Source organism: Rhinolophus sinicus, linkage group LG02, assembly GCF_036562045.2.
Source record: "Rhinolophus sinicus isolate RSC01 linkage group LG02, ASM3656204v1, whole genome shotgun sequence".
Classification (NCBI taxonomy): domain Eukaryota; kingdom Metazoa; phylum Chordata; class Mammalia; order Chiroptera; family Rhinolophidae; genus Rhinolophus; species Rhinolophus sinicus.
The window spans coordinates 90,714,746-90,742,017 of record NC_133752.1 but is presented as its reverse complement, the minus strand read 5'-3'; the positions used below and the strand labels follow the sequence as shown (position 1 = coordinate 90,742,017).

At 39.7% G+C, this 27,272-nt stretch overlaps 2 protein-coding genes across 9 annotated transcripts in view; one reads left to right on the top strand and one right to left on the bottom strand.

The window, feature by feature from the left end:
• The first annotated feature begins 2,210 nt into the window (after window positions 1–2,210).
• The window catches only part of TRDMT1 (tRNA aspartic acid methyltransferase 1), a 67,308-nt gene continuing 42,246 nt past the window's right edge, over window positions 2,211–27,272 (top strand). For 2 of the 8 annotated variants that reach the window (XM_019746063.2, XM_019746060.2), the window contains exon 1: window positions 18,893–19,030. In XM_019746063.2, coding sequence (XP_019601622.2) covers window positions 18,967–19,030 — 64 coding nt within the window. In that variant the 5' untranslated portion in view covers window positions 18,893–18,966. Of the gene's footprint in view, window positions 2,470–6,080; window positions 6,701–8,987; window positions 9,543–18,892; window positions 19,031–19,420; window positions 19,731–27,272 lie in introns of those variants that run through there. The other 6 variants (XM_019746070.2, XM_019746064.2, XM_019746067.2 and 3 more) reach the window with 5 other exon arrangements.
• Window positions 22,320–22,961, bottom strand: LOC109454904 (ATP synthase peripheral stalk subunit OSCP, mitochondrial). The gene has a single exon (XM_019746072.2). It carries the CDS (start codon window positions 22,959–22,961, stop codon window positions 22,320–22,322), a length of 642 nt encoding a protein of 213 aa, XP_019601631.2.

Genomic DNA, 27,272 nt, shown 5'->3' with positions numbered 1-27,272 from the left:
TGGGTGTCCTCTTGGGCCCGGTGGCACAGCCTCCCTGGTCACCTGAGCTGGGTGCTCCAGGTGTGTCCCTTATGTGGGTGGTGTGTGCCCTCCTGTTGTAGTTGAGCCTTGATTGCTGTTTGCACATCAGTGGAAGGGATTGACCCTCAGGCTGATTGGTTGTGAGGACTGGCCGTGACTACAGTGGAGGAGCTGCTGTGCAGGAGCAGAATCACTCTAGCGGGGCTCTGGTGCCTGCCAAGTCTGCCCTTTGGGTATGTCATTTGTGGATGTGGTTAGGTGGTGCTCTGGTGTGGTCTGAAGCTGGCCACTGGGTATGTTCGTTTGGGGCCTCTTGGGAGGTGCTCTGGTGCTGCCTTTGCCCTGCCGGGGTCCATTGATATGAGCTACAAAGTGATCTGCAATTGGTAGCCACTTGTGCTGGGCTTGGAGCTGCCTGGGAGAGGCTAATCTGTGAAATGAGGCTAGCTGTTCCTAGTGCCTTCTTAGCAGAAGATATGGGGTATGCCAAGGCCAGCTGCTATTTATTTGGGGTTTGAGAACCTTTGAGAAATTTTAGGAAAGTCTGCAGCATCAGCCAAGACAGGCCATTCATATGGAAAAGCCACTGGAAGCTGCATGGGTGGGCCAGCACATCGGGTGGTCGGTGTCTCAGGAAATCACCAGGGGCTAACGGTGTCAGCCAGGTTGATGGAGACTGAGATATTGTGGCCATCTGGGGATGCAGGCTGGGTGGGGAGAGGGCTCAACAAAAGAACGATGGCTTCTGCCAGCACTTCTTGTCTGGGAGAAAGCTGCTCCTCCAGCACTAGCCCTGAAGCCAGGCAATTGAGTTCCTCCCCCTATGACTCTGGCACCTTTCAAGCTGCTGCCCCAGTGCTGGAGCCCAGAGTGAGTGAGTCCATCAGTGAGTAAATCCATGCATGGGTCCTTTAGAAAGAATGCCTGAAACTCCTGCAGCCCTCCATCTCACTCAGCCACAGTCTCTGCTGGTTTTCACTGTTAGAAGTTATGGGGACTTCTCTCCCTGGCACTAGTACCCTGGGATGGGGAGCCTGGTTTGAGGCTAATACCCCTCATTTCTCAGGGGGGGACCTCCACAGATGAGATATCCCTCCCAATTTTTAACCACCACATGTATGTGTGGGACCAGCCTGTTTCACATTTCTGCCCTTCCTACTAGTCTCAAGGTGGCTTCTTCTGTATATCCTTAGTTATAGGACTTCTGGTCAGATACACTTCACAAGATTCTCAGTGATGGTTGTTCTGTAGTTTAGTTGTAATTTTGATGTGGTCATGAGAGGAGGCAAGTACAGCAAGTACCAGAAGTCCTCAATCCCTTCTGATGATGCTTTGCTCCACCTCCTCCCTCTGCTCCCTCATCCCACCAGCCCCCATGAAATATTGGTGTTTCCCTGGTTTTGTGTTCAATCCTTTCATTACATTTTTCTTAGCCACCCCTTCTCTCTTGAGGCCCTGCATTTAGCAAGTCCCATTGCATTCCAGTTTAGCTGTTCTAAAACATAAATAGGATGGCTACATAAATAGGATGACTACATCACTCAGTTGTTTAAAACCTTTTCATGACTCTATCTCACTTAAGAGATAAAGTCCAGGACTCATGGACAAGCACTAGAACCTAGCCCAACTACCACCTCCCACACTGCATCCAGTTGGACACTAGAGCCACAAACCATTTGCTGTTCCCAGAATTCCTCATGCAGCTTCATGCCTCCACATTTCCCCATGCTGTTCCTTCTGTCTGGAATACCCGTAGCAAACGTTATCTCCTTCTTAATATTTGGATAGATCCTCCTCTATGTTTCTGTAATCAGCTCCCTGCGGGTTATTGATGGAGCTCATCCATGTTCTAATATGGCACTTGTCACCCAATATTATAATTATTTTTTTATGTCAACTGTCTCTTCTTGGTATAGAGAGCCTGTGGATGTAGGACCCAATGGCATATTTGTCTTTGTGTTTGTAATATTTCTCATGGTAGGTATTCAGCAAATACTTGCTTTCCCCCCTTTTTTTTCTAAACCAGTGCTGTCCAGAAGAAATGTGGTATGAGGCATACACATACTTTAAATTTGGGGTGTAGTCACATTAAAAGCATCAAAAGAAAAAAGATTAAATTAATTTTAATAATGTATCTTACATAACAATGTATCCAAACTCTATTGTCTTTTCAACATTTAATCAATATAAAAAATAGTAATGAGATGTCAAAAAAAAGAGTCCTAAATGATACTATCACAGTTTATTAAGACTCCTACAAAAAAAAATGCATGCATATTACCTTTGACTTATAATGTTGTTTTTACCATTTTTTCAGGGTAAAGAAGAAGGTCATGTCACTGCTAGAAAATTTGCCAAATGCTTTGACATCCTAGAATTTTACTCTGCCTATTTTGAGGAGGTCATCTAGTTCCTAAGTGGTGGAAGTTTGTTTGAGGAGATATTTAGGTAATGGGTCTAAAGATAATAACTGTTTGATAGCACTGTTTTCTTTTAAAGAACTGAGCAAATTTAAAAAAAATAATTTCTGATTTGTCTTTATGGTAAACTGTGAAGTTGGAAAGGAAATATCATTATCTATATCACCAGAATCTCATTCCTGTATGCTTTTTGCGGAAAAGAGAGAAATCTATCCCACTTATCTTAAAACTGATCAACGAATTGGCTACTCTTTCCAAAAATTTGGAGCTGCTTTAGCTCTGGCATATCACATTTATTTAGTCAGTGAAATGATTTTCTTCAGAATCCTGCCTATTCAATTTACTTTTGAATATGTTTGATAAAATATATCCCATCAAACTTCTGTCTCTATGTACCCATATGCTGACAGAGATCATTAAGATTTGTAGAAGTTGGAAGTGAAAATGAAAAGACCAAGTATTAGAAACCAATAAACACACAAAAGCAGAGTAACACTACGTGGTGTCTTATGGCAAATGGAAGGAAATATTGAATGGCATAATGATAAAACTATGCAAGGCAAAAGATAATTAAAATTTATTAATATTATGAGAAATAATAAGCACAGAAAGACAATTCTGACTTAACTATAGCAGAATAAAGGGATTCTCAGCCCTTTCCATAATTCTACTGCAATGGTTCTAAAATATTGAGTAAAGTTTTATATTTCTAATTAGCTAAGTACTGGAAATATGTCTTCTAATATAATGTGACTCATATGTGGAATAGCTGCAAAAATATTATAGAACTTGAGCTTAATATAGATTTAATACATTTTCTTCATAGCATAAATTTTGAAAAATTGTTCTGATACAATATTGTAATTTATTCATCTTATCTCTAGATCTTTAGAAGATTGGACATGTGTGAACAGAATACAGTGCAGAGATATTTGCATGTCTAGATCAGGGCTTTTCTCTTGCTAACTCTGGGTTGGTTTTCATTGTCCTTGATTAGTGAACTCGAAACAATGAAAATGATAACCAGGCATTACTAGACTTGGAGCCTGGCCCAGATAGGAAAGCTAATGGTAAACATAATGATAACTTACATATAACGAGTGACTACTATATGCCAAGTGTTAACTTATTTGTTGTGTGTTAACATATTCACTCCTCACACAGCCCTGTTAGACAGATGCAGAAGATGAGGCACAGGGAGGTTAAGTAACTTACTGAAGCTCAAACAGCCAGCAAGTGGCAGACCTGGGATTTGAACCCAGGACTTCTGGTTCCAGGCCCCACACTCTAAACTTCACTGTACTATGGAACCTAACAAGTCATGGTATTTTTGTACTACTGTGGGTGACATATCCAAGGCTTTTTGGCATTCTTATCATGGTGTCCGTCTATCTCTTTGGGCTTTTTTCCCCCTGTTCTGTTGCAGCAATAGGACCCCTTTTGATTCAGAGAATATGATGCCCTTAATTAATCAAGACATTTATGGACATTTTTAGGGGTTTTCTGTGGAGATCTCATTTCTTAAATCTGACTCAACCCACCAGAATGATTTGATAGCTATGGCATATGACTCTTGCATACAATTAAGTGAATAAAAGTCCGTCACCACATTTGCTAGTGGAAAAGAAATAACTGACCACATTTTTGGAACACATTACCTTTACAAATAAGGACAACTTCTCCCCATACTTACTCTCTATTAATTTGAATTTTAGGGAGATTTGTTAACATTTGGGGTACTTACATTGTATAGTCCAAGAATCATGAGACAGTCGTGTGAAATGAGAGGGTCAGTGAATTACAGGAGAGCCAAGATTCTCAAGGCCAAGCTAAAGCAACATTACTGATAACACATACGAGCTTACTACCCAGCTTTGAACATTTCTTGCACAGTACTAATGTTATTGCCTTTGCCGATAAGAGTTTTCCAAATAATGCTCATCAACACCAGCTCTGTTTTCAAATGGAGCATGTTTAAAGCACCTTGCATACCCATATATACAAGGATAAGAACAACAACAACAAAAAGCACAGTCCCATTGTAGATGTAAGGGTGAAAGAATGCATGAAAGTGTTAAACAGCCTGATAAAATCCTAACTTGGTAGTGGTACAATGACTTCATAGATTGGCTTATTCTGAAGAGAACCAATGACCCCCCCGCAGCCAATGCATTTTGAGTCCTACTGTGTGCCAGGCTCCGTTGTTGGGTGCTAAGGAGCCATAAGTGAATCTAGCACCTTCCTTGTGCTCAGAGGGCACCTGATCTACTTCGCTCTTCTCTGTTAAATCATTTCATCTCTAAGTCTTGCAATTATGTGCTGCCACATGGACACCTAGTTTAACATAATGCCCCCCACACACACACCCCCGTAGTCAGAGTGGAATAACATTGACTTTCACTCTGAAATCCTTGAAATGTAAAGCTTACTGTTTTGTTGTCCTGGATAAAATATAGCATAATAACTAGTTGCTGGGTTACTACATAAAACACAGGCCCCAAACTGCAGCCGGGAAGAGCAGTTAGCAATTAAGTAACGGAAATGACTAGTGGGTTTGAAACCCAGCACACTGCCCATGGACTTCTTAGCATAGTAAGGCATCTAGGTTACTTAGGCAACTTTTATCACTAAGGAAGTCGTTTTGGTGACTCATGTTCATACAGAAAGACTTCTCTCAAAAGTGGTGTATTCAGCGACCTTATTATTATGCTTCTGTTTTCTTTTTCTTTGGACTGGGATAGAAAAACTACATTTGGGTGGCGTAGGTTTATTACTTAGTAGCATATTGTTCACTGGCTGGCAGTGAATAATTTTGAAATTAGTGGACTCGTGGTGATCAGAGTAAAAGGTCAGTAGTTTCTGCAAAATATTGCTATATTAAAGGTAGAACTAACAGCTTATTTTCTAAGCAGAAATGTTATATCTTATATAATAAGATTTCTTGTCATTTATATTTTGTTATTTAATGTAATAGTGCTATTTAAAATACCAGTCACACTTTTGATAAGCAAACTAGAATAGTGAAGAACTTTATACCATAACATAAAATGCCTTAATTTTTCTTCAAAGAGATGAAAAATGGGATTAAAACCCTCACTGAGACTTGTCTAGAGACAATAATTACAAAAATAAAGGAACCTGAAGGAAACTTCTCTGTTGGCTTCTCTCTTCAGATTTTCAGTCTACCTACCTGCTTGATGTTCCTGCAGTATTTGCTTATTGACAACTGACATTTTTTCTGTGTTAAAAAAATAATAGAGAAGTTGTAGAAGGAGTTAGTTAATTTAAAGAGTTATAGTTCGATAAAGTGTTTGGAGAGCCCTATGGAAGAACTTATTGTTGACAGTTAAAGAAAACTGGGAGCCAAGTGTCTGACTGGTTTCTGGGGTTAGGACGTTGGTTTTTCTGGCAGTTTCGGTGGTACCAACTCTTAGTGGGCTCAGCCTCGGGTGTATCTGAATCATTATTTTCTCTTTTGTCCTAACTCCAGACATCAGGCTCTAAGTCTCAGAATTTAGACAGTTTTACTTCAGCTGTTTTCATTTTGCTTTCAGTTTAGACCTTTTCTGTTTTTAATTTTGTGGTTGGCAAAGCTTGAAAAGACAGTGATTCATGACAACTTTTTTTTTCCCCCTCCAGAGAGAAGCTTTCAATTTGGGGCCAAGGCACTGAACACCATTTGTGCAAGTCATGAACTTTAGCAGCTGAACGCTTTTCTGTGGGACCCTTTAAGGGAACATGGAGAAGTGCTAGTCCTGTGGTACCCAGACCAGCAAAGTCTGCATCACCTGGAAATTTGTTAGAAATGCCGACTATCCGTCCCCACTCCAGACTGACTGAATCAGAAACTCTGGGGGTGGTGCCCAGCAATCTGTGTTTTAACAAGACTTCCAGATGATTCTGAGGCGTGCTAAAATCTGAGAACCACTGTGCTAGTGAATTATTAGCATCTGTGGCCGTGGAGAGTATGGAAAATACAGTGGTTGAAGAGTGGGGATGTTTATGAGTCTCTCATTATGAGGAAATGAAGACTAGATAGAAAAGAATGTTTCAACTTTTGGAATTCAGAAAAGAAAAGAAAAAGCCTGGAATTTAATTAGCAGGACTAATGGCTTGCATGGGCCTTTGCTTTCTCAGAGAAGGGAGCTCTGGGTGACTCGCTTACTGTGAAGTATATTGGCATGATTCTGAAATTCTAGAATGGTCTCTCTCGTGAGAAAAAGCATGTCTTTCCATATTAGGACATAAATCCAACTCAGGTTTGTAAACTTCTGTAAGATTCTTGCATTCCATTGACGTGGCCCACTTGTTTGCCTCTTGAAGCCTCCGTTTCTACCTCTGAAAACCATGTGCATTGTTACTTGCCATGAATTATCTCATCAGACTAAAGCAAGGGATTCAGTGTATGTTGGAGGATTTCTGAGGCATATTGATTACAGAAAAATGCAAAGCATAAGGATCAAGAATGATTAGTATAAATATTGGTAGTAAAGAGAAGTTTAGAAGTTGGTACAAAAATGGGTTGATATTTCAACTTACCTTTGATATGTGCCCCCTTTAGTCCTGGCTCTGTCATGTGTTAGTTTGTGATAAATCACAATTTTAAAAGCTTTCAATCTTAGTTTCCTCATCAAAAACATAGTATGAACAACACCCACTCAGAGGATCATTGTGAGAATAAAATTATATTAAAATATGAAAATGCAGTTTTTAAAGGTTCAACATTTGAATTTTAGATGTTGTTGGGATTATTGTTATTTTATGTCTGGATCGAGGAAGCTTTGTCGCTGTTGACATAGTGACATCATCCAGGAGTTGGGAATAAGTGTGTATGTCAGCAGATTGTATGGTTACAAAAATAGCTATGTTTACTTTTCTACTACTTCACCTTTAGTGGAATGTTTCCTTTTTTTTTTTCCCACGAAATGGGGGAGATTCACATACGTTTTATTAAAGAAAGCAAGACTGATTATTTTTTTATCCTTTGAACTAGAGACTCCACTCTACTCTTTCTTTTGGAGAAAGATGACAGACTCTGGAGCCAGGCTACCTGGGTAAATTCCCAGATCCTCTATTTACTAACAGTGCAACCATGGATAAGCCTCAGTTTCCTTATCTGTAAAATGGGGCTGATAATACTACAGGGCTGTATGAAGATGAAGTGAGAGATGTATATAAATACATAGTAGAGTGCTTGGGACAGGACAAGCACTCAACAATGTGGGTTATCATTACTAATAAACTGTAGCATGCAGAGGAAGATAAAAACACATGTCTGAAAGTCAAGACCTGGAGAGACTAAGACAAGGGGACAGCTGATAAAATGGTCTGATCATTTTGCAAATGAAAATTCAGTGAGTTCCCATGACTTTTCTGGTCACTGTTATTGAAATCAGACAATTCTCAACATCTCCTGAGGGTGTTTAGTTGCATGGCTATTCAGGGGCATATTAAGGGCTTCGGCCAAACCTTACTTTGAGCGTGTTAAAAAAAAAAAATGCTGCTGGCTTTTCTGAAGACAGGTGCTTGAACCTGTCAGTTTGTTTTAAATAAATACAATACATAGTTGAAAAATTTCCCTCTTTGCTACATCACTAATACAATATAAAGTAATGAATGAAACCATCCTTACATGAAAGTCATGTTCTAGATCCAGTATGGTTTAATTTATTCTGGAGATTGGAAAGAGTTCACTAAGAAATATAGAGATTTGTTTACATGTTACTGTGGGATGCTAGCTAGGTATTTGTGGAATTAAAAAGAACTGGGCAGGCCTGTACTTTAAATTTAATTTAATAAATTGATGCAATTTCATACTTAGGAACATATAAAAGGTAATGTGTGAACTTTTACGCTTTTGCTTGTGTTCAAAGTTTTGGTTTCATAAAACCAGATGGATTGAAGCGTTGCATAAGGTTTGAACACTCAGATGAGTCTAATGATTTTCTATTAATGTTTGAATATCTCCATTCCTTTAATTCATGAAAATTCTATGTATTTGAATTAAATAAGTATATATAAAAAAAAATAAAAATTCTCTGATCACTTCTAATTGAGAAAATTAATCATAGTGATTTGTAATCTGCATGTCCATGTAATGATCAAAATTTCAATCTTGTTTTAAAGTTAAGTGTCTTCCCTCCTAGCTTGCGTGTGCTGGAGGCAAGGGGCCATAGAAAACGGGAGTACGGGATCTCTCCTGGATATCTGTCTCTGTCTCTGTCTCTGTCTCTGTCTCTCTGTCTCTGTCTCTGTCTCTCTGTCTCTCTCTGTCTCTCTCTCTCTCTGTCTCAGTCTCTCTGTCTCTGTCTCTGTCTCTCTCTCTGTCTCTCTCTCTCTCTCTCTGTCTCTCTCCCCCACCCCCAAAGTGTTTCATCTCTTTCCTCACCTTGCTAACTAAGGTTTCTTGCTGCTCCACGGTTAGCGCTCATAGAGAAGAAGAGGTGAGGGCGATAAGAAAGTTCTTATTTGGCAAGAGCTGTTGGTGATCTAGTGTTTACACCTCTGGTGTTGGCATGTGTTTAAAACCATCCTCTTTTCCAGCAGGTTCTTCTTTGGAGACTTCTCATCATTGGGAGTCTCTCCCAAAGCTCCCTGACACACAGAAGCACATTTTTAAAAAAAATTTTGGCTTCCACAGCACCTAGAAGTTTTTTAGAAGTACACTCCTTGCTTCTATTCACTCTGGTACTTTCTTTCCAACGAGTGATCTTTAAACAGCACCTAAGACAGTTCTCTCTCGGGTGGCTTAGATCTGGTCCAAGGGAAATACTTCACCTTCTGAAACCGAGGATAATGAGGAAACAATTTTAAACTCCCTGGGTGGTCCTTTGAAGTACTGAGCCTCAGGCTTGATGTGAGAAACAAAGGACCCCATAGATCTTCTGGAGAGAAAGGTCAGTCCACCACAGCATGCTGGCAACTTTCTCCAAAAACCTTCATCTTCAACAATCTCCTCTCTTTTCACCTTCCATGTTCTGCCTTCACTGGTCATCACCCCAACGTTGCTGGTGCTGTGGACAAGATGGTTTATACATGCAAGTGTCATAATTGGGAGTCTCCTGAGTACCCTCACTAATCACAAAGGAAACCTTTAAACATGTGAGTGTTTTTATAGATATTTATATTTAATCTTTTTCTCATACCAGCTCCTCCTCCTCCTCCTCCTTCTTCTTCGTTTCAGGTGTACAAAACAATGTAATAGTTAGATATTTATATCCCTCACACAGTGATAACCCCCTCCCCCAATCCACTACCCCTCTGACATCGTATATAGCTGTTACAGTTCCACTGACTCTATTCCTTATGCTGTGCTCCACATGCTGTGACTTTATATATATATATGTGTGTGTGTGTGTGTGTGTGTGTATATATATATGTATATATGTATATGTATACATATATACACACACATGTGTATATATATATAAAAATACATATACATATATAAAATTATAGTTTTTTTGTTTAAGTGACTGAATTACATCACTTGGGACTAATTTATGTTATTGTTTTAGGAGCTAAAATGTGATTAGAAATTGTGTTCACATGAAGTTAAAAAATTGTTAACTTTTATCAGTTGTAAGATGATACTGGATTCCCACATGTATTCAAATAAACTAATCTTGAGATAAATTAAACAAAATATATTATGTATTGTGTTTAAATGATTATTTTTTGCATTTCAGGCATAACTTTTATAATATGAAAATTCAGACACTGACATATGTATACAGGTATATGCAACTCTGGTCTTTTGGCAGAAATGTCCCTGGTTGTCTTGTGATAGTTTTGGAGGTGGGTATCTACATAAAATATGAACTTGGATTTGGAATGTCATGTAAGCCTCCTGTGTTGGTGTGTTTGTCCTTGTAGATCTCCAGATACTATTGAGAATTATACAGACCTTTCACAACCTCCTGGGAATTTGATAATTTGGAATGTTAGGTACATTTCTCTAATAATTCTTGATATCAATTTAGTTACTTTTTAAAAATTTGCTTGATTTGCATGGAGGATTTAGGGTAGTAAAACCCTGAGATAATGACTAAATATCCATGTATGAATTTATCCACCCAAGGGACTTCTGAAATATTAGAATTTAGTACTAAAATTGCCCATAATTAAAAATAAATAATAACAATAATAAAATATTGGCACAAATTTGAATTTAAAAATAAAGCAAGGTCTATATTTTGGTTACTAATTATGAAAAATGAGAGATTTTCTTTTTGAATCTTGAAATACTTTCTATTTTATTACTTTGACTATTAGTATGCAAAAATGTAAATTACACTATTCATGTAGTGAAAAATTGAAATCTCATAAATGTTCATTCCTGAGAGAATAGAAAAACAAATTATTGTTGTTTATGTACTACAGAAACAAGGCAGGGAAGATATTGAGTAAACTGTTAAAAGTGGCTGTTTTTTAGGGTTAAGGATGGAATCAAAGTTTTATAGAAGAACATACTTTTTACTTTTTTATACTTTTGTGATTTGTTTTAAACCCCCAAATGAGCATGTATTAATTCTAAAATTCAGAAAAAAATAAAGATAACAGTTAAAAACCGTACACCTCTTTGAAATATTGAATGAAATTCAGAAATGATAATGATGAAATGTGAAGTGAAAAAAAATCAGGGTATAAGATATATATATATATATATATATATATATATATATATATATATATGCGTAATATGTATAGATATGCAATAAGATTATGATTTTGGTAAAATATAATTAGTGCAAAGACTAGAGGGAAGAACATCAAAATGTTAGCCATAGTTCTCTTGTGGTCTTTAAATTTTTCTTTTTTATATATTTCTTTATTTTCCAAATTATTAGTAAAAAAGACAAAGAGTGGTCAAAGAGAGGCTCTTACAGTTTGGGCTTTCAATACATTGGGCATTTCTTATGTGTTTATTAGGTCTCTTTCACTTTTAATGACAATCAAAGATCTGCTTTTCAAATAATTCTCATCTTTATAGGGAACAAGTAATATGATGAAACTACAATCTGAAGATCTTAGATTTTAAAACTATGAACTTTACAAGGATATATAAATAATACTTTGGCTGCATTCTTTTCCCACCCTATTCTAGGATTTAGTCCTAAAATGAAAGGAGTAAAAAGAGAGATGGCATGCAGATTCCTGACATTCTTTCCTAACCAGAATGATTTTTAACTCCTAATGTGAATTTTTCCCTTGAAATATATACCAACTCTCTTCTTTCGTTTATTATTTGATGCCTTCCAGATATTAAAAAACAAACAAAAAAGTACTGTTTTTCAATTTCCTTTTTTAAAATGTGTCTCTGTGATTTGTAAATAAATCTGTTAACCTAGGGAATATTGATCTGTGTGACACTGAGTGAATCTCATCAAGTTTTCTCCTTTTTATTATTTGTAAAAAACAGAATATTAATAAAGAAAAGCTGATAAGTCTAAGATGAGTTAAGCATTTCAAGCATTCATGAAGTTCTTTGAAACTTAGAGTCCTATGTTATCATTTATTATTTATATTATCCTAATGTTAAAATATACTTTTGCCATCTACTGAAATAGTCATTAATCATTATGTATCCTCTGAATGAATGAATAAACATAGGACAAATCCCTTTGGGACTTGTACTATATTTTAACTTCGAAGTCATTACCTTAGATGGAATTGAAACACTAATAATCTTGATTTTCAGAAATAAGTTTAACTCTCTACTGTAAGGATTATTGGCCCCCTGTGCGTTTCAAGTGTGAAGTTGTACTTGTGTTGTATGATGTTTACATAAGTGACTTTGTACGCTGGTAAGGTAAATTTTAACAATTTTAAGTAGAAATGAAATTGGTTCTTTTTTCTTGTATGGGGAATAGCTATGGCAGGGGTAGCAGTATGGAACTGTTATTACATTTCAAGTATTTTTATCACTAATGGATCAAATGAAAATGACACTAAGTGAAATTGTGTATCTAAACTAGTACCAAAGTAGGAAGGGAAAAATGGAAAACCCTTATTTATGATTGTTCTCTGGATTTTGGTTTGTCAGTACTGACAACTGTAGCAATTAAAAAAAAAGAAGAAGAAGAAGAAGAAGGGCTTTTGTGGAGTGAGTGTGTGTGTGTGTGTGTGTGTGTGTGTGTTTTGCTTTTCCTGGTCTTGACGGATCTCTTTTGTGCGATTCAGTTACCTGGAACTGTTCTGAATGTTTGGATGAATTACTAGAGAAAAGGAGCAAAGTAATAACAGCTCTTGAAAGGCATTGCGTATTTATCTCCTCCGTTCCCAACATGGGGCTGAAATAATGAAGGCTATAATAGAAAACAATAAGGAAATAAATTTTATTAGGTAATCTGCAAATTAGTTTTTGGTAATATACCCTTTTTGAAAACATACTAGGAAAATAATTCTCTAATTGTTAGAAAAAAATGGTTATATCTTATATTCTGACAAAGTTAAGAAGGTGGAAGGAAACCAGTATTTATTGTTCTAGGCACATTACTAACTATACCGGGGGTACCAAAAAAAATGTATACACATTTTAAGAAAGGAAAAAACTGTATTAAAATTGTAATATATGTATATTACATGTATGTATGTATATATGTATATATTCAATTATTAATTGAATACAGACAACTACCTTGTTAACAATATTATCCCTATTTCATAGACGAAGAAACTGAGTATTAGAGGCAGGATTCATGTTAATCCATCTATTCTAAGGACCATGTTTCTTGCACTGTATCAAGTTGTCTTTGCCTTTGCAGGAGTGACTGGTCAGAGAACCTATTATAAATGTTAGTAATTAGTCTGTGAGATTGTTCTTCTTTTGTGATGAAAAATTAACCTTTTTATCTGACCTTTATAACATGCACTACCATATCCCTTCAGGATTGCTTCATCGATCTCACAAGTTGCCTTCCTTCCTCAGGCCAGCCTGTTTGTTCTCAGGCAGCAGTGCATTCTGCCCAGTAGGGCTGCTGTAGTTTGGACCCGTGGCTGAACCTCTGGTCATAGTTGCTCAGCAGACATGGGACAGCTGAGCCTACTAAGTATCTATTGTATTAAGTTATGGTGTAGCCAGCTCTGGAAAGACCTCTGGAAGAAACCTGACGTGGAATTCCCTGCTCTCCACCTAGTTGTGGGCTGGGGCAAGTTACCTAAACTTTCTGGATCTCGATGCCATTATCTCTAAAATCGAGGTTGGATGAAATCAGTGGTTTACAATCCATGTCCACAGGGTCACTTAAAGGCAGCTACTGGGGTTGATCAAGGTAGGGGAGGTGATCTGCCAGTTTGGGGCCACCTACTACTCATGCCGTGCGTGTGCACTCCCTCTACCTCTCTGCCCTGATTCTAGAAGAGATTTTGTTTAAACAAAAGGCTCTATATCTAAAAATAGTTGTAAAAACACTGGAAAATAGTCTTTCCATCTAGGACTAAAGAAAATAGATTCTTTCCATCTCTAACTTTCCATGAGCTTATGAAAGCAGTTTTGAAGATAGAGACTCTCACTATCTTTAATTTCACTAAAATATAATCTTTAAAATGTGCTGCTTACCATTTTAAATTAGATTTTCAGAATTAACCTCAAAGAGAAAAATCAATGTCAAAATATTTGAGTACTTTGAAATGGTAAGCCAGAAGACAAAATGCATGGTTTCTATGCATTTCAGCAGAAAATCTATAATTACATTCCTCTTGATTCCAATTTTCAACAACATTTATTCATTTTCTTCTGAGGTAAGTCTAAGATAGTATTCACAACCGGAAGTCACTAGAATACACTTCGCAACAGAAAAGTACCACTCCTTTATGATACCCCGAGGTTCATCATTTTCCATCTGTTCTTTTTCTCTTGGAAGTTTATCATGTCACTGAGAGAACACATCTTCTGTTTCCTGTTTCTTTTCCTTTGTGACAGTCTATGAATAAGGTGACTGGAACCAGAGAAGGAAGAGGAGTATTTGGCTACAAGGCTTGCTTTTATATGAGTTCCCTTTCCTCCATATTTTTGGGGCCCTTATTTTAAATCAGTGTTCAATATACAATAACTTAGGAATTGCTGCATATTTCCACCCTGTTCATTTATTGATGGGCTATCCAGAGAGGATATAACTTTAAAAGGCTGTCCCTCTTTAGGCTCTCTGTCCAGCAGAACTTTCTGTGATGATGGAAATGTTATCTATGCTGAGCAGTCCTGGAGCCACCAGCCCTCTGTCGCCACTGAACATTTGAAATCTGCCTGGTGTGACTGATGAGCTACATTTTGAATGTTAATTGAGTTAATTAAACTCAAATCACCAGATGTGGCTAGTGGTTACCCTACTGGACAGTGTAGCTCTGGAGAATCAATGAAATTGGACAATAGCCCTATGCTTAGGGAGTAGAAGGTATTAAATTGTCTTTTAATGTTGGTACCTTTAGGATCAGAAATAGAATATATATTTTTTACATTTTTAAAGTTGTTTTAACTAAAAATTTCCTCAATGCCTGGCGCATAAAAAGAATAAATGATTTGGATGGTATTAATAGGTTCCCCCTCACCTCCACCCCAGGTCTCCCCAATTCACACATCCTGCATAAGGTCACTTGAACAATTTTCCCCTGATTGGGAAACCTGTAGACCCACCTTTCACAGCTGTCATGGTCTTTCTGGGAGTTATGAGCTGAGAGTGTCTGTCTTACTATGTGTGCTGCTGTCTGCTGACTTCCTGCTTTTATGCTCAGGACCCCAGCAGCCATGTCTATGGCTTTGCAAACTTCAAGCCTTTCCTGCACTCTGCTCCAAGCCCAGGCTCCTCCTGGATGCCACCCACAAGTACAGAGACTTAGATGTCTGTGGCCACTTGGACCACTCTATAGCATGCTGATCTGACTTTCTTTAGGGCCCAGTGTTCAGTTATGGCTCCTAAAACAGACATCACCAACCTGGAGTGGGACTGATTCCCTGGCTCAGAGTCATGTCACATGACATAACTGAAGGGACTGAGAACGCATCACTTAGAGAATGTTATTATATAGCTATTTATAAAACAGACATACGCATTGTGCTAGGCTTTGGGCTAAGTGCTTTTAATTCTCATTTAGTCCTTAGTAACCACAGGTCCTATTTTTATATGTTTTAGACGCTCGCTAGCCTCAGAGAGGTGAAGTGATTTTCTCAAATCCACATAGCTAGGAAGCGGCAGATCTATGATTCCTATTTACACTCTGGCTCGCAAGCTTGCAGTCCTAACCACAATGTAACTCATTACAGAAGAGGGAGAGTTCTTCAAAATCAGTGCAAAGGGAAAAATCTCAAAGGAACTGGATTTTAGGTGATTAGAAGTGTTTTCTAATAATTCAAGCTCTTCACCACCAGACACCCCACTGAAGTACCCTGGCCTTCTGATTAGCGGCTCATAAACCTAGGTCTAAAGCTGGATGATCCAAAACACCGTAAGTGACATTCTTGAATAAATGGGTGCTCACAAGTGGTAGATGAGCTCTCTAGGCCTTTCCAATTCAAATTTCTTTGGGATATAATTTCCTCTTGATGACATTTATTGTCAATTTATTCTTGTATGACTTTTTTTAATTTTCCATGCAATTCCTAAAGAACATTCTTTTTCTGTGCAAAACCAGAATGTAGTTTATTCATTACTTAAATTGGCACAATCAAAGTTTGCTCTGCTCTGCCCTCAGACAAGCCTGTATAGGACTCCATATCATGTTTCACTGGGGAAATAAAGAATGGCTTGGGTCATGGAAACTCAAAGATCACTGCAAAAGAGTAATTTAAGCATTGGGCAGACTTTGTTTAACTTTGCTAGGTAGTAATTACAGGCAAGAGAGGAAGAATAAAATATCATTAGATTTCAAGTTATACAATGATCCTTTAAATAATTGAGGGTATGCTATTATCATTTTAATATATCCCTTAGAATTATATTGTGCCCCTTAATTATTTCTGATATATTTCACATGTGCCGGATGTTAAATAGCATTTTTCAAAAAAAAAAAAAAAAAAAAAAACAAATGTAGGTTTACTGTTTTGAGGGAAAATGCACTGAATATCCTAAAGTCCAAATTTTGATATTGGTATTTTCAAAAAGTGTGTTGAGTTTCTCTGATGAGAATATAAGCTCTATTGGATATTTCATTGAGGATAACTTTGTGGAAAACTCTAGGATTAGAAAGCTTTTTTAGGATAAAAAAACATTTTATTTTTTTTTAATCCTGTAAGAACATTTGGAATTTGCTTTGAGAAAGGGTAATCAATACATATCTTCTTTTTTTGTCTATATCTGCCCACTCTACATTCCTCCCCAACTACTCCCAATTGTGGCCCCCCCCGCCCCCCCCCCCGCCCCCCTGCACACAGCTTGCGTCAGTGATTACAAGAGAATGCATATGTATTCTGAGGGGGCCTAACATCTACAAATGCTTCCATGGAGATAGTTGTAATTTATAATTATGGAGAAAGTTTTCATTTTTGAAATGAGTATCACATGCGGTAAGCTTTAGAGAATAAATACTATGTAAAAAATGTGGCATATAGGAAGTAAAAATTGGGCTAGAAAGAACTGAAAGGAGTTAGTGATAGGCACAGGTGAGATCTGTATTTCAGAAAGCTGGGATGGGCGTGGATTGAGGAATTGAAACAAGCTGCGGTTTCTAGCTTGAGAGCCTGGAAGGAAGATTCACTTGAAGTAGATGTCTTGGAAAAGGGTAGGGTTTCTAGGCAGGATAAAAAAAAATATTCAGGGAAACAGTGCTTGGTTAATGCTGAGCAGTCTAGTTTGCAGCAGAGTTCAAGATGGGGAGAATGCAAAGTTAACAAAGAAAGGTAAGTCTGGGGTTCCACTGTGAAGACCTTTATGTATCAGAGTGAACAATTTGTAATCAGCCTGCGTGGGGATGGAGTTCTACCTCCAGTCCTCTCAGGACATAGGTATTTTTCATGAACTCTTCCACGTATTTCTGTCCAGTTTACCCTCTACATGGTAAGACTTATTTTGACCTATAGCGCTAATGGCCAGTTTTATTTGATACATTGGTTGTTGACTGTGTATCAATCACTGTGACTATATAGCTACCTTCCTTTATATGTACTGCTATAAATCTATGGTACTAATATTATGTATAAGTATTAGGGAAGTTTGTTTCATGCATTATATATGTGATGTTAGTGTGTATATGATTCAATAAGTTGAGTTGGTTTAAGAGTCATTTGCTTAAAAAAGATTTTTTAATTATGTCCTTTCTAGATAATTTAAATTTGAGCAGATAATTAACATGTGGCCAAATCAGGACTCACTTTGTCAAATATAGAGTCAGCCACTGAATCTTGGAACTGCAGGGCCAAGCAATCATTTCCCTTTCTTCCTTCCCCTTTAGTTTGCAGATGAGGAAACCAAGCTCAGCGCAAAGCCACACAACCACTTACTGGCAATGCCAGAACTAAGACTCAGTTCTCTGCTATCTTTCTACCACACAGCCCTTCTTTTTTGAAGTAAGGGACCGATAAGGAAAACATTTAAAGGCCAGTACACACATTTACAATCTAAATATTTCATAAAACACATCAAAATGGATCAGTCAGTTCTAGAAGTCAGATAACAAAGTCATACTTTTAGTTGTTCTATTAGCACACATGCAGTTTCTGACTAATCGGTTAACTTATTATAAGTGGTACTCCCCAATGTTTTCTAACAAAACTCATGGAGATAATGGCAACAATAGAAGGACACTTCACAGTGAGAACATTTCCTTTCTGGTATATGGCCATTTTTGTTTTTCTTCTTAGTTTGTAATCCAACTTCTAACAATTTGGTCACTGGACCATCTTGGAGAAATAAGGCGCTAGCACTTGAAGACCCATAAATAGTTTTACATTATATTAGAGGATTCTAGGTTGGGGATATTTTCCAAGCTAAAATATGATTAACCCCAACTAACCCAAACTAACCATTACAGCAAGCACCGGGGCTCTGCTGCACGTGTGCTGTTTCCGTATTTGTAACTGGGACCTTCTCTGCAGTAGAGGCTGGTCTTTTATCTGCACAATCCCAAACACATGGTATGTGCTCAAGGCTAATAGAAGAAAGGTTGTAACAGTTCAGGCTTGCAAGGGACGGAAAAGCAGCATGCCTGGAAAGTGAGTTTTTCTGGTTTAGAATCTGTGTTAACTCATTTTGAGGCAAAGGCAGATTTCACCCCTCTGCTGAGCTCCAGACTTTTTTTTTTCCCCTCCCAAGCCCCTGAATACACCTCAGAAGGATGATGGAACATAAATGAGGCCACGAGTGGTTGCTTTTCACTTGGGAGCCCTCACTGTTTTCTGCGTTGGGCCCCTGCTGACCTCGGCCGGCGCCCAGGCCCCGCGCTACCCAGTGAAGCCCTGAGCTTAAGCAGCAGGACAGGGCGGAACTGAAAAGCCGCGGAACCCGAGACGAGGGAGCGGCGCGGGCGGAGGGAGGGGAAGCTGTGGGATCCGCAGGCCTAGTTCCGAGGCGGCGGCGGCGGCGGCGGCCGCGTGGGGATGGAGCCTCTGCGGGTCCTAGAGCTGTACAGCGGCATTGGAGGCATGCACCAGGCTCTAAGAGGTGGGAGTGCACTGAGCGCCTCTCCCTTGATTCCCGCGTTGGCGCCGGTCAGAGCTCCGGCGCCCGGCAGGGGCGGGGCGGCCATACTCGGGGGCGGAGACCGGGGAAGGGGGGGACTCGGTTGTCCTGGAAACCGCGCAGCGGGCCACCTCCTCCCGCCGCTCTGGGCGGAGGCTCCCTGCTTCCCGCCTCCGGCGGTGCCCCGAGGCCGGGGGCAGCCCCTTAGAGGACTCCGTCTGTGAGTCCCGATCTGCGAGGCTAGGCTATGAAACGGGAGGGGCGAGCCCCCTGCCCGGTGCCAGGCCGCGTCCCCGAGGGCTGGTCGCCCGGAGGCGTGGAGGCTCAGTCCTTCCCTCTGGGGGACGTCGCGGGGGGAGGGGAGGTCGCTCTGCCAGTCTGGCCCGTGACTGATGGCTCTTCAACGAGATTAAGTGAAACACTAAGAACTGTAGGGGACGCATAGAGGAAAAACCTGGTCCGTTCTGATCATTGAAAAGAAACACGCTGCCCTGATACCTCGTGTCTAGATTCGTTTAGGCGCCAGAAGAGCCGAGTTGAAACTTAGTTGCAGTGTGACCTTGGGCTAGTTCTTTAACATTTTTGGAACTGTTGCCTGGTTTTAATGTGAAAAGGAATTCTTTCAGAGAAGGACTGTGATGAGGATTAAAGATAAAGCGTGTCCCATGTTGACCAATGCCTGGTACGTTGTAGCTACTCACACTATGTGTTGTTGCTATCACTATTGCTTTTTACAAAGTACCACTTGTATTTCGAGGTTTTGCATTTCTTTGGTGCTAAGTTGGAACGGAAAGGTTTATTTTTGGTACTATTCACTCAAAAATATTTATTGAGCCCCTATTCTGTGCCAGGTACCGTGTTGGGCCCTGGAGATACGGAGTGACAGACTTTGCGTGTGCATGTTTATACTTTAGTAACTAAGACAACCATAAACCGGAAACTTCCCTGCTTCCTTTTTCAGTAGCAACAGTAACAAGAGACTGATACTGTAAGATACAGACAATATGTGATGAGTTGAGCATGCAAGTTTTCTGAGCATATGTATTGAGTTTGGAGTCTAGACTAGGTTAGTTATTGTTAAATTTCTATTACCGATTATTCGGTAGCTGTCTTTGTTCAGTTTTCATATCAAAACTTACCAGCATGAAAACAAAACAATTCACTCTCTTAGTTAATTTTGTAAGATTGTATAATGCCAGCATTTCTCCCATATCTTGAAACCCCTTAGTGAATGCAATTTTAAATGTTGCTGAGTACTTTACCATAAGCTATAATTCAGCCACTCCTTAAACGTTGAACATTAGATAATTCCAAGATATTTTGCAAGTATAAATGTGCTGCAATTACATCCTTGAGCATAAATCCTGCTTTTCTCTCTAAGCATGTTTCCTAAAAGTCAAATTAATTCATTCAGCAATAAAAGACTATGTGCTAAGTCAAAAATTATGAGAAAATTTTTAAGGCTTTTTATAATATAGCAAATTGCTTTTCAGAAGTTCATGTGCTTCCCTCAACTACATATTGAGCAGGATTTGTCTTACCCATTTTTAATTTTTGTTAATTTGATAGGGGAAATTGTATAATTTTAATTTGCATTTTTTGGTTCATGAAACAGTTAAATATATTCTCTCTTATTAACCAATGCAATGTGAATTCATCACATATTTATTTCTATCACCAATGCCACTATCCTGCATCTAAGCTATACTATCTCTTACATAAAATGTTAAAATAGTTTCCCAACAGCTTCCCTGCTTCCACTCTGCTTTCCTACTCCATCCCTTCAACACATAGCAACAGAAGGATCTTTTGCACAATAATAATGATCTTTTGCACAGGGGATAATGTCACTTCATTGCTTAACTAGCTTCCATCTGAGGTTGGACTCACAGTCCCATCTTCTTACTAGGCCTGTGAAATCTGGCTTCTTTCTGCCTCTTCCACCTTACCTGCCACCCTCCCCCTGGTTCTCTTTTCCAGGCTCACTGGTCTTCCTTCTCTGTGTTCCTCAAACCCTCCGTGTTCCTGCTATGCTCCGGCCTTTGCTGTTGTCTCCACCCAGAGTGCTGTCACCCCTGACCTTTCCACTGCAGGTGCATTTCATCTTTTATGTCTTGGCTCACATGTGGCCTCTTCAGTGTAGATTTCTGTGGCTTAGCCTGTGATCCAACATAGCCTTCCTGCTGCCTCTCTACCTTGATGCTCCTCTTTTGGTGTGAGTTCTACATTTTAGGGATATTGGCTTTCAGTGATACTCGATGCAAATATTTTTCCCCACGTTTGTCTTCCAATGTTCGTCTATTTGATGTACCAAAGTTTAAAATTTTTCTGTAACAAAATGCATTGCTGTTTTCCATGTGGTTTTTATATAATGATAAAGACTAATAGCAATGGCGGCTAACTGCAACTTTTATTGAAAACTGTTTTTTTACATGTTTGAAGGTCCTGTTGGAAGTATGTAACAACTTAGTGGCAGAGCCAGTATTGTAACCTAGGTCTCTCCACCTGAGCTCTTAACCTTGCTAGGCTGTCATTTTTTCTGGGTAGATCCACTACTTGAATGTACACCTTCTCTAATAGTAAGAAGAAGTAGAGGAGGAATAATACTGAACTTAAATTTTGACAAATTTCTAGGTAAGGTTTATGACTGAATGTTTTTATTGTGGTAAAAATATACATAACAAAATGTGCCATTTTAAATATTTTTAAGTGTGCAATTCAGCGGCATGAAGTCCATTTACAATTATCACCGTTACTATCGCCTTCCAGAATTTTTAAATTTTCCCAAACAGAAACTCTGTATCATTAAATAATAACTGCCCATCTCCCCTTTTCCCAGACCTGGTAACCACTATTCTACTTTGTCTCTACTAATTTGTCGGTATGAGGTACCTCATAGAAGTGCAATTATACAATATTTATCCTTTTGTGTATGGCTTATTTCCCTTAGTATAATGTTTTCAAGGTTCATCCATGCTGTAGCATATATCAGTACTTCATTCCTTTTTATGGTTGAATAATATTCTATTATATGCATATACCGATAACCCCCGTATAATACGGTTGTTAGCTTCCTTAAAATTCTGTGTTATGTGAATCCGTGTTATACGAAACAAAGTACTAGTACAAAAAAGGGGGTTAGTTTCCAAAAATTAAAAAAACATACTATTATATTTTTATAATTAAGATAAATATCTTTTTTTTCTGTTCAGGAAGCATTTTATTGTTGCTCCAATTTTAAGAATTTTCCCTGACAGAAAATCAATTACTTTCAGAAAACCTGCCACGTAACCCTACTTAGCTTCTGAATCTTGGTTTTTGCAGTCATATCAACATATTTCTCTCCAATGCGCATAATCACTCCACCCATGATTGATGGATCAGTCTTAACTTCTAATTTCAGTATTTGATGTTTATGTAGGAAGCTCTTCAGCACCATTTTTAGTTCAGAAAAAGTGACCTCATCTAAAGGAGATGCGGTGGTGACTGAGCAAGGTGCTTCCCCAGGGTGCACACTCATCATGGTAGAAAAGGCGGAAATGACTCCAGGGGTATTGTTCAGGCGACCATTTTCAGCAAGCAAATTCATCAGGTTGGATGTGAGGGGAGAAAACTTCTCTTTTGCGGTCATGTCATTTAGGCTTTTCACTTTAACGGAACGCTGTGCATAGGGATTCATAGTGGAGGCAGACATTTTGGGTTCCTTCAAGAGTTGTGCTACTCTCAACAGTTCCTTTTCTACTTGTTCCGGTTGATGCTGCTTAGACGCAGCAGAGTACAGAGCAGTGGCATAGCGACCTTCAATACCATATGTCTGAACAGGTGGCCTCACAAGCTTGGTAAATGGCCTGACCACAGATGTGCTGAAGCATTGCACCTGCTGGGAGAGCCCGGATGCTGCTGGGGCTGCCATCTTCTCCCTGAGAAATATCTTTATTAGAGCAATTCTCACCAAAGTGTAGCATAATATGTATTAAATAATGTTTTCTTCGTCATCACTACTAAGCTCTTATTACATCCCATGCTGTTCAGGGATTTCCCTCATTCTCAAACCATGTTAGAGTAAAACCGTGTTCTAAGATGCCGTGTTGTATGAGGGTTTCCCCCAATTCTCGAACCGTGTTATAGAAGTGCCATGTTATAGCGGGCTTACCTGTGCCACATTTTACTTATCCCTTCATCTGTTGATGGACTTGGTTTGTTTCTACCTGTTGGCTATTCTAAATAATACTGCTATGAATATTGGTATGTACATATCTGTTTGCATCTCTGCCTTTAGTTCTTTTGATATATACCTAGGAAGGAAATGCTGGAGCATACGGCAATTCTATGTTTAACTTTTTAAGGAACCATCACACTGTTCACGGTGGCTGCACAATTTTACAGTCCCACCAGCGATGTATGAGGATTCCGCTTTCTCCATATCCACAGACTTGACTTGTCATTCCATTGCTTTGGTATTTGAAGTTGTCAAAGAGCTTTCAGACTCAGATTGAATTGCACAGGAATAGATCAGCGAAGGAAAGAATTATTTACAGCCACGACAGATGATAAATAAAATATGTATGAAGCTGTAGAAGAAAAGGGTGATAAAAAGTGGAATATTCTATTTTGCCCCCATTAATCCCTAGAAAACTTACCTTCTCCACTAGGGAACAGATTTTTCTAACCTGGATCTACTTTGTGTTCATTTCCCTGGCCTCCTTCCTAGTGCTTTCTGAACTACTTCATATGTTTCTCTGAGAGATCAAATTAATACCATTATTTAGGAATCAGACAGAACTGCCAAATTCTATTAGGTTGGTGCAAAAGTAATTGCAGTTTTTGCTATTATTTTTAACCTTTTAAACCACAGTTACTTTAGCACCAACCTAATAGCTGTGTGAATACTAGAAAGTGATTAACATTCTGAGCCCAGGTACCCTCTCTGTGAGATGGACAGGGTGACACCTTCTCCAAGGGTGTTGTAAATATTAAGTGAGACAGTTGATGTGTGAAAAATAATGTAGGTTCTCAGTAAATCCTGGTTCCTTTCTTTCCCCCACATTGTTTTGTAACTAGCTTTCCCACTTAATTGTGTTGGATTTCCTCATTGATAAAATTGGGATAATGATGCTAACCTTGTAGGCTTGTTAGGAAGATTTCGTGAAACAGTGTACACATAGGGCTAGTGTGGTTCCGGTCCATAGTAGATAAGTAACACTGCTGATGTTGCTTAGGAAGTTGAACATTTCCATATCCTTGTTATTTGTATTTATTTTGTGACTTGTACGTGTTGCCATTGGTATATTCTTTTTTATAATTGGTAATTTGCTGTTCAATTTTGTTATGATATTTTTTTCCAAGCGGGATTTTGAAGGATGATTAGGTGTTTTCCAGATAGTCAAGCAGGGAAAGTGTCTACCAGATAGAAGGCCCATCCTGTGTAGACACACAGACATGAAATGGCATGGTCTGTGTGGAGACATGCCAGCTGCTATCCTACGTAGCCGACTTCTGAGAGGTATTAATCGGTGTGCCTTGATGGTCAAACAAGTTTAGGGAACTCTTCACGTGATATTATCCCTTAAAACATTTTCAGGACATAGTAATGTATCAAAGGCGTTGAGAAGCCCTGCAAAACAGACACTATTTGGTTTAAATCAGCACTTCCAGTATGTATTTAACCAAGGAACACTTTTTTTTTTTTTTTTAGTGGGGGAGTGGAGCCCCCTGTTAGCATGCTGTAAGATAATCTTCCTTAGAGCATGTCCTGACTGACACCAGGAGGGCACGGATGGAGCTATGGGAGGATGTGCCGGGAAGGCCGTGAGCTAGTAAGAGGGAAGTGCCAGGGCTAGCGTATTGAGTAGTAAGCATTATGTTTGATTATGTTGATAACTCTAACTTTAAAGTAAGCTTCTTTGTCATTTCTCTGTAAGGCAAGGTTTGTTAATGTTCCTATTATCTTGTTTTTTTCTGAGAAGATACAACACTGAACTCCTGGTTCTCCTTACTCCTCCAAAACTTGCTGCCCTGGCAGCCTTTCCAGCATCTCCATTCCTCCAGGGGCGCGATCTAAGCCTTGGAGTCATCTTCATTTCTTCTCTTTTCACTCGCTTCAGCAAATTCTGGCTCTACCTGGAAACTGTATTTATAATTCTGTTATTGCTCTCCATCTTAACCTGGTCCACACTCTCTCTCCTGTTTTATCAACTTGATATATGTGTCACCCCAGATTCATGTGGCCACACCTGCCTTCTGGGCCCTGGGCTGCTTGTTCAGGGAAGCCCCCGACTCGGCTGCTGGCGCCTCATCCTATAAGACGGCCAGGGTGGGGGCTGGCCCACAATGCTCAGTGTACCCCCAGTGTCTGGACTCCAGTAAAGCGCCAGGCTGTGGACGTGGATCTAGCTGCCCCAGCAGCTGTCTGGAGGGGTTGGGTAACACAGACCTAAGAGGAGGAGAGGGGGAGTCATGCCTGTGAAATAAGAGAAAATATACGTGTAGGTGGCTCTCTGCCCCTAATTCCTGGCACAGAGCTCCTAAATCCCTTGGAATTTTCTGGGTGATAGGACTGTCTTTTGTGATAATGAGGAGACTCTTGTTGGGCTTCTGGATGGGGCCTGGTCTCCAGGAAGACCGACCCATGATTAGAAGCTTGGAATTTTCAGTCCTATCCCCATCCTCTGCGAAGGAGAGGGGCTGGAGATTAAGTTAATGATTGATTGTCCCTCCATGATGCAGTTCTCAAACAGTCCTAAAAGTATGGGGGTCAGAGAGCCTGTGGGTTGCTGAACACATCCACATGCCAGGAAGGTGGTGTACCCCAACTCCATGGGAACAGAAGCTCCTGTGCTCGGGACCCTTCCAGACCTCACCCTTTGTTATTTCTTCATCTGGCTGCTTATCTGTATTTATCGTGTCCTTTATTGTATAGTAAACTGGTAAATGTAAATGTTTCCCTGAGTTCTGTGGGATGTTCTAGCAAATGATGAAATCCAAGGAAGGGGTTGTGGGAACCTTTGATTTGTAGTCAAGTCTGAACAGAAGGTGTGGGTAACCTGGGGACCTACTGCTTGCAGTCACTGTCTGAAGTGGGGCCAGGCTTGTGGGACCCAGTGCTTCACCTGTGGGGTCTGCGCTAACTCTGGGTAGTGTCAAAATGGAATTGAATTGTGCACATTCAGCTAGTGTCTCAGAGAATTGCTTAGTGTGTGGGGGGAAATCCCCACACATCTGGTGTCTGAAATATTGTGAGTGTGGGAGTGGTGTGTGAGTAAAGGAGAAACACAGGAAAGTGTTTTTCCTATACATACCTCATGATGTGACTTTGACCAGCAAAGGACGGGGTGGGGAAGGAGCCAGCCGGTGCATCTCTCTCGCTTCTTCGTCTTTCCAGTGGTCCTTGCTCAGATGCACATGGGGGTGTGGAAGTGCTGCTTTCCCCCAAAGCACGTCTTTCCTGCAGGGCATCTGTGACTGTTGAGACAGCCCTCTGCCTGACAGCTGTGAGGGTGGTGGTCCCACACAGCCTGCCCGCTGAGTCCTTCCCACCAGAGCAGTGGGCTGGGTTTTCTTGTGAAGCTGTGATCAATTGAGTAATGCATTGCCTTCTGTTTACCTTTTTGCCTCCTTGCCTCGCTACACACACTCTGGCTACTTGGGGGTTTTACCTTCCCGGAAAAGCATTTGCAACTAAGCTTTGCCTTGGGGTCTTTTTGTAGGAACCCTGGACAAAGTATTATTGCAGAAGCCTTTTCGCTGGGCTCCCTGCTTCTGCTCTATCCCCCTTAGTTTATTTCCAACACAGTGGTCAGTGGGATCCTTGAGAAAGGTCAGATAAGTCATTCCTCTGATTAAAACTTCTGAGGGGATTTTCATATCCCTCAGTAAAAGCCCAAGTCCTCAACAAGAGCCCAGGACTCCTTGGTTCAGCGCCAGCCCTTTTCCCGGTCTGCCCACATCTGCGCTCTGCTTGCTCGCTCCACTCTAGGCTTAGCAGCTGTCTTAGTAAATTTGAGCTGCTATAATAAAGTACCATAGACTGGGTGGCTTATAAACAACAGAAATTCATTTTTCACCCTGATCTGGGAATTTCAGGATCACGGTGGCAGCATGGTTGCCTTCTGGTGAGGCCTCTTCAGGTTGCAGAGTGCTGCCTCCTTGTATACTCCCATCAGGACTCTTCTAAGGCCACTAATCCCATTCATGAGGGCTCCACCCTCATGACCTCATCTAATCC

Excerpts from the sequence above, each read along its gene's own strand:
- LOC109454904 (XM_019746072.2), bottom strand. The coding sequence starts at position 22,961 with ATGGCAGCCCCAGCAGCATCCGGGCTCTCCCAGCAGGTGCAATGCTTC.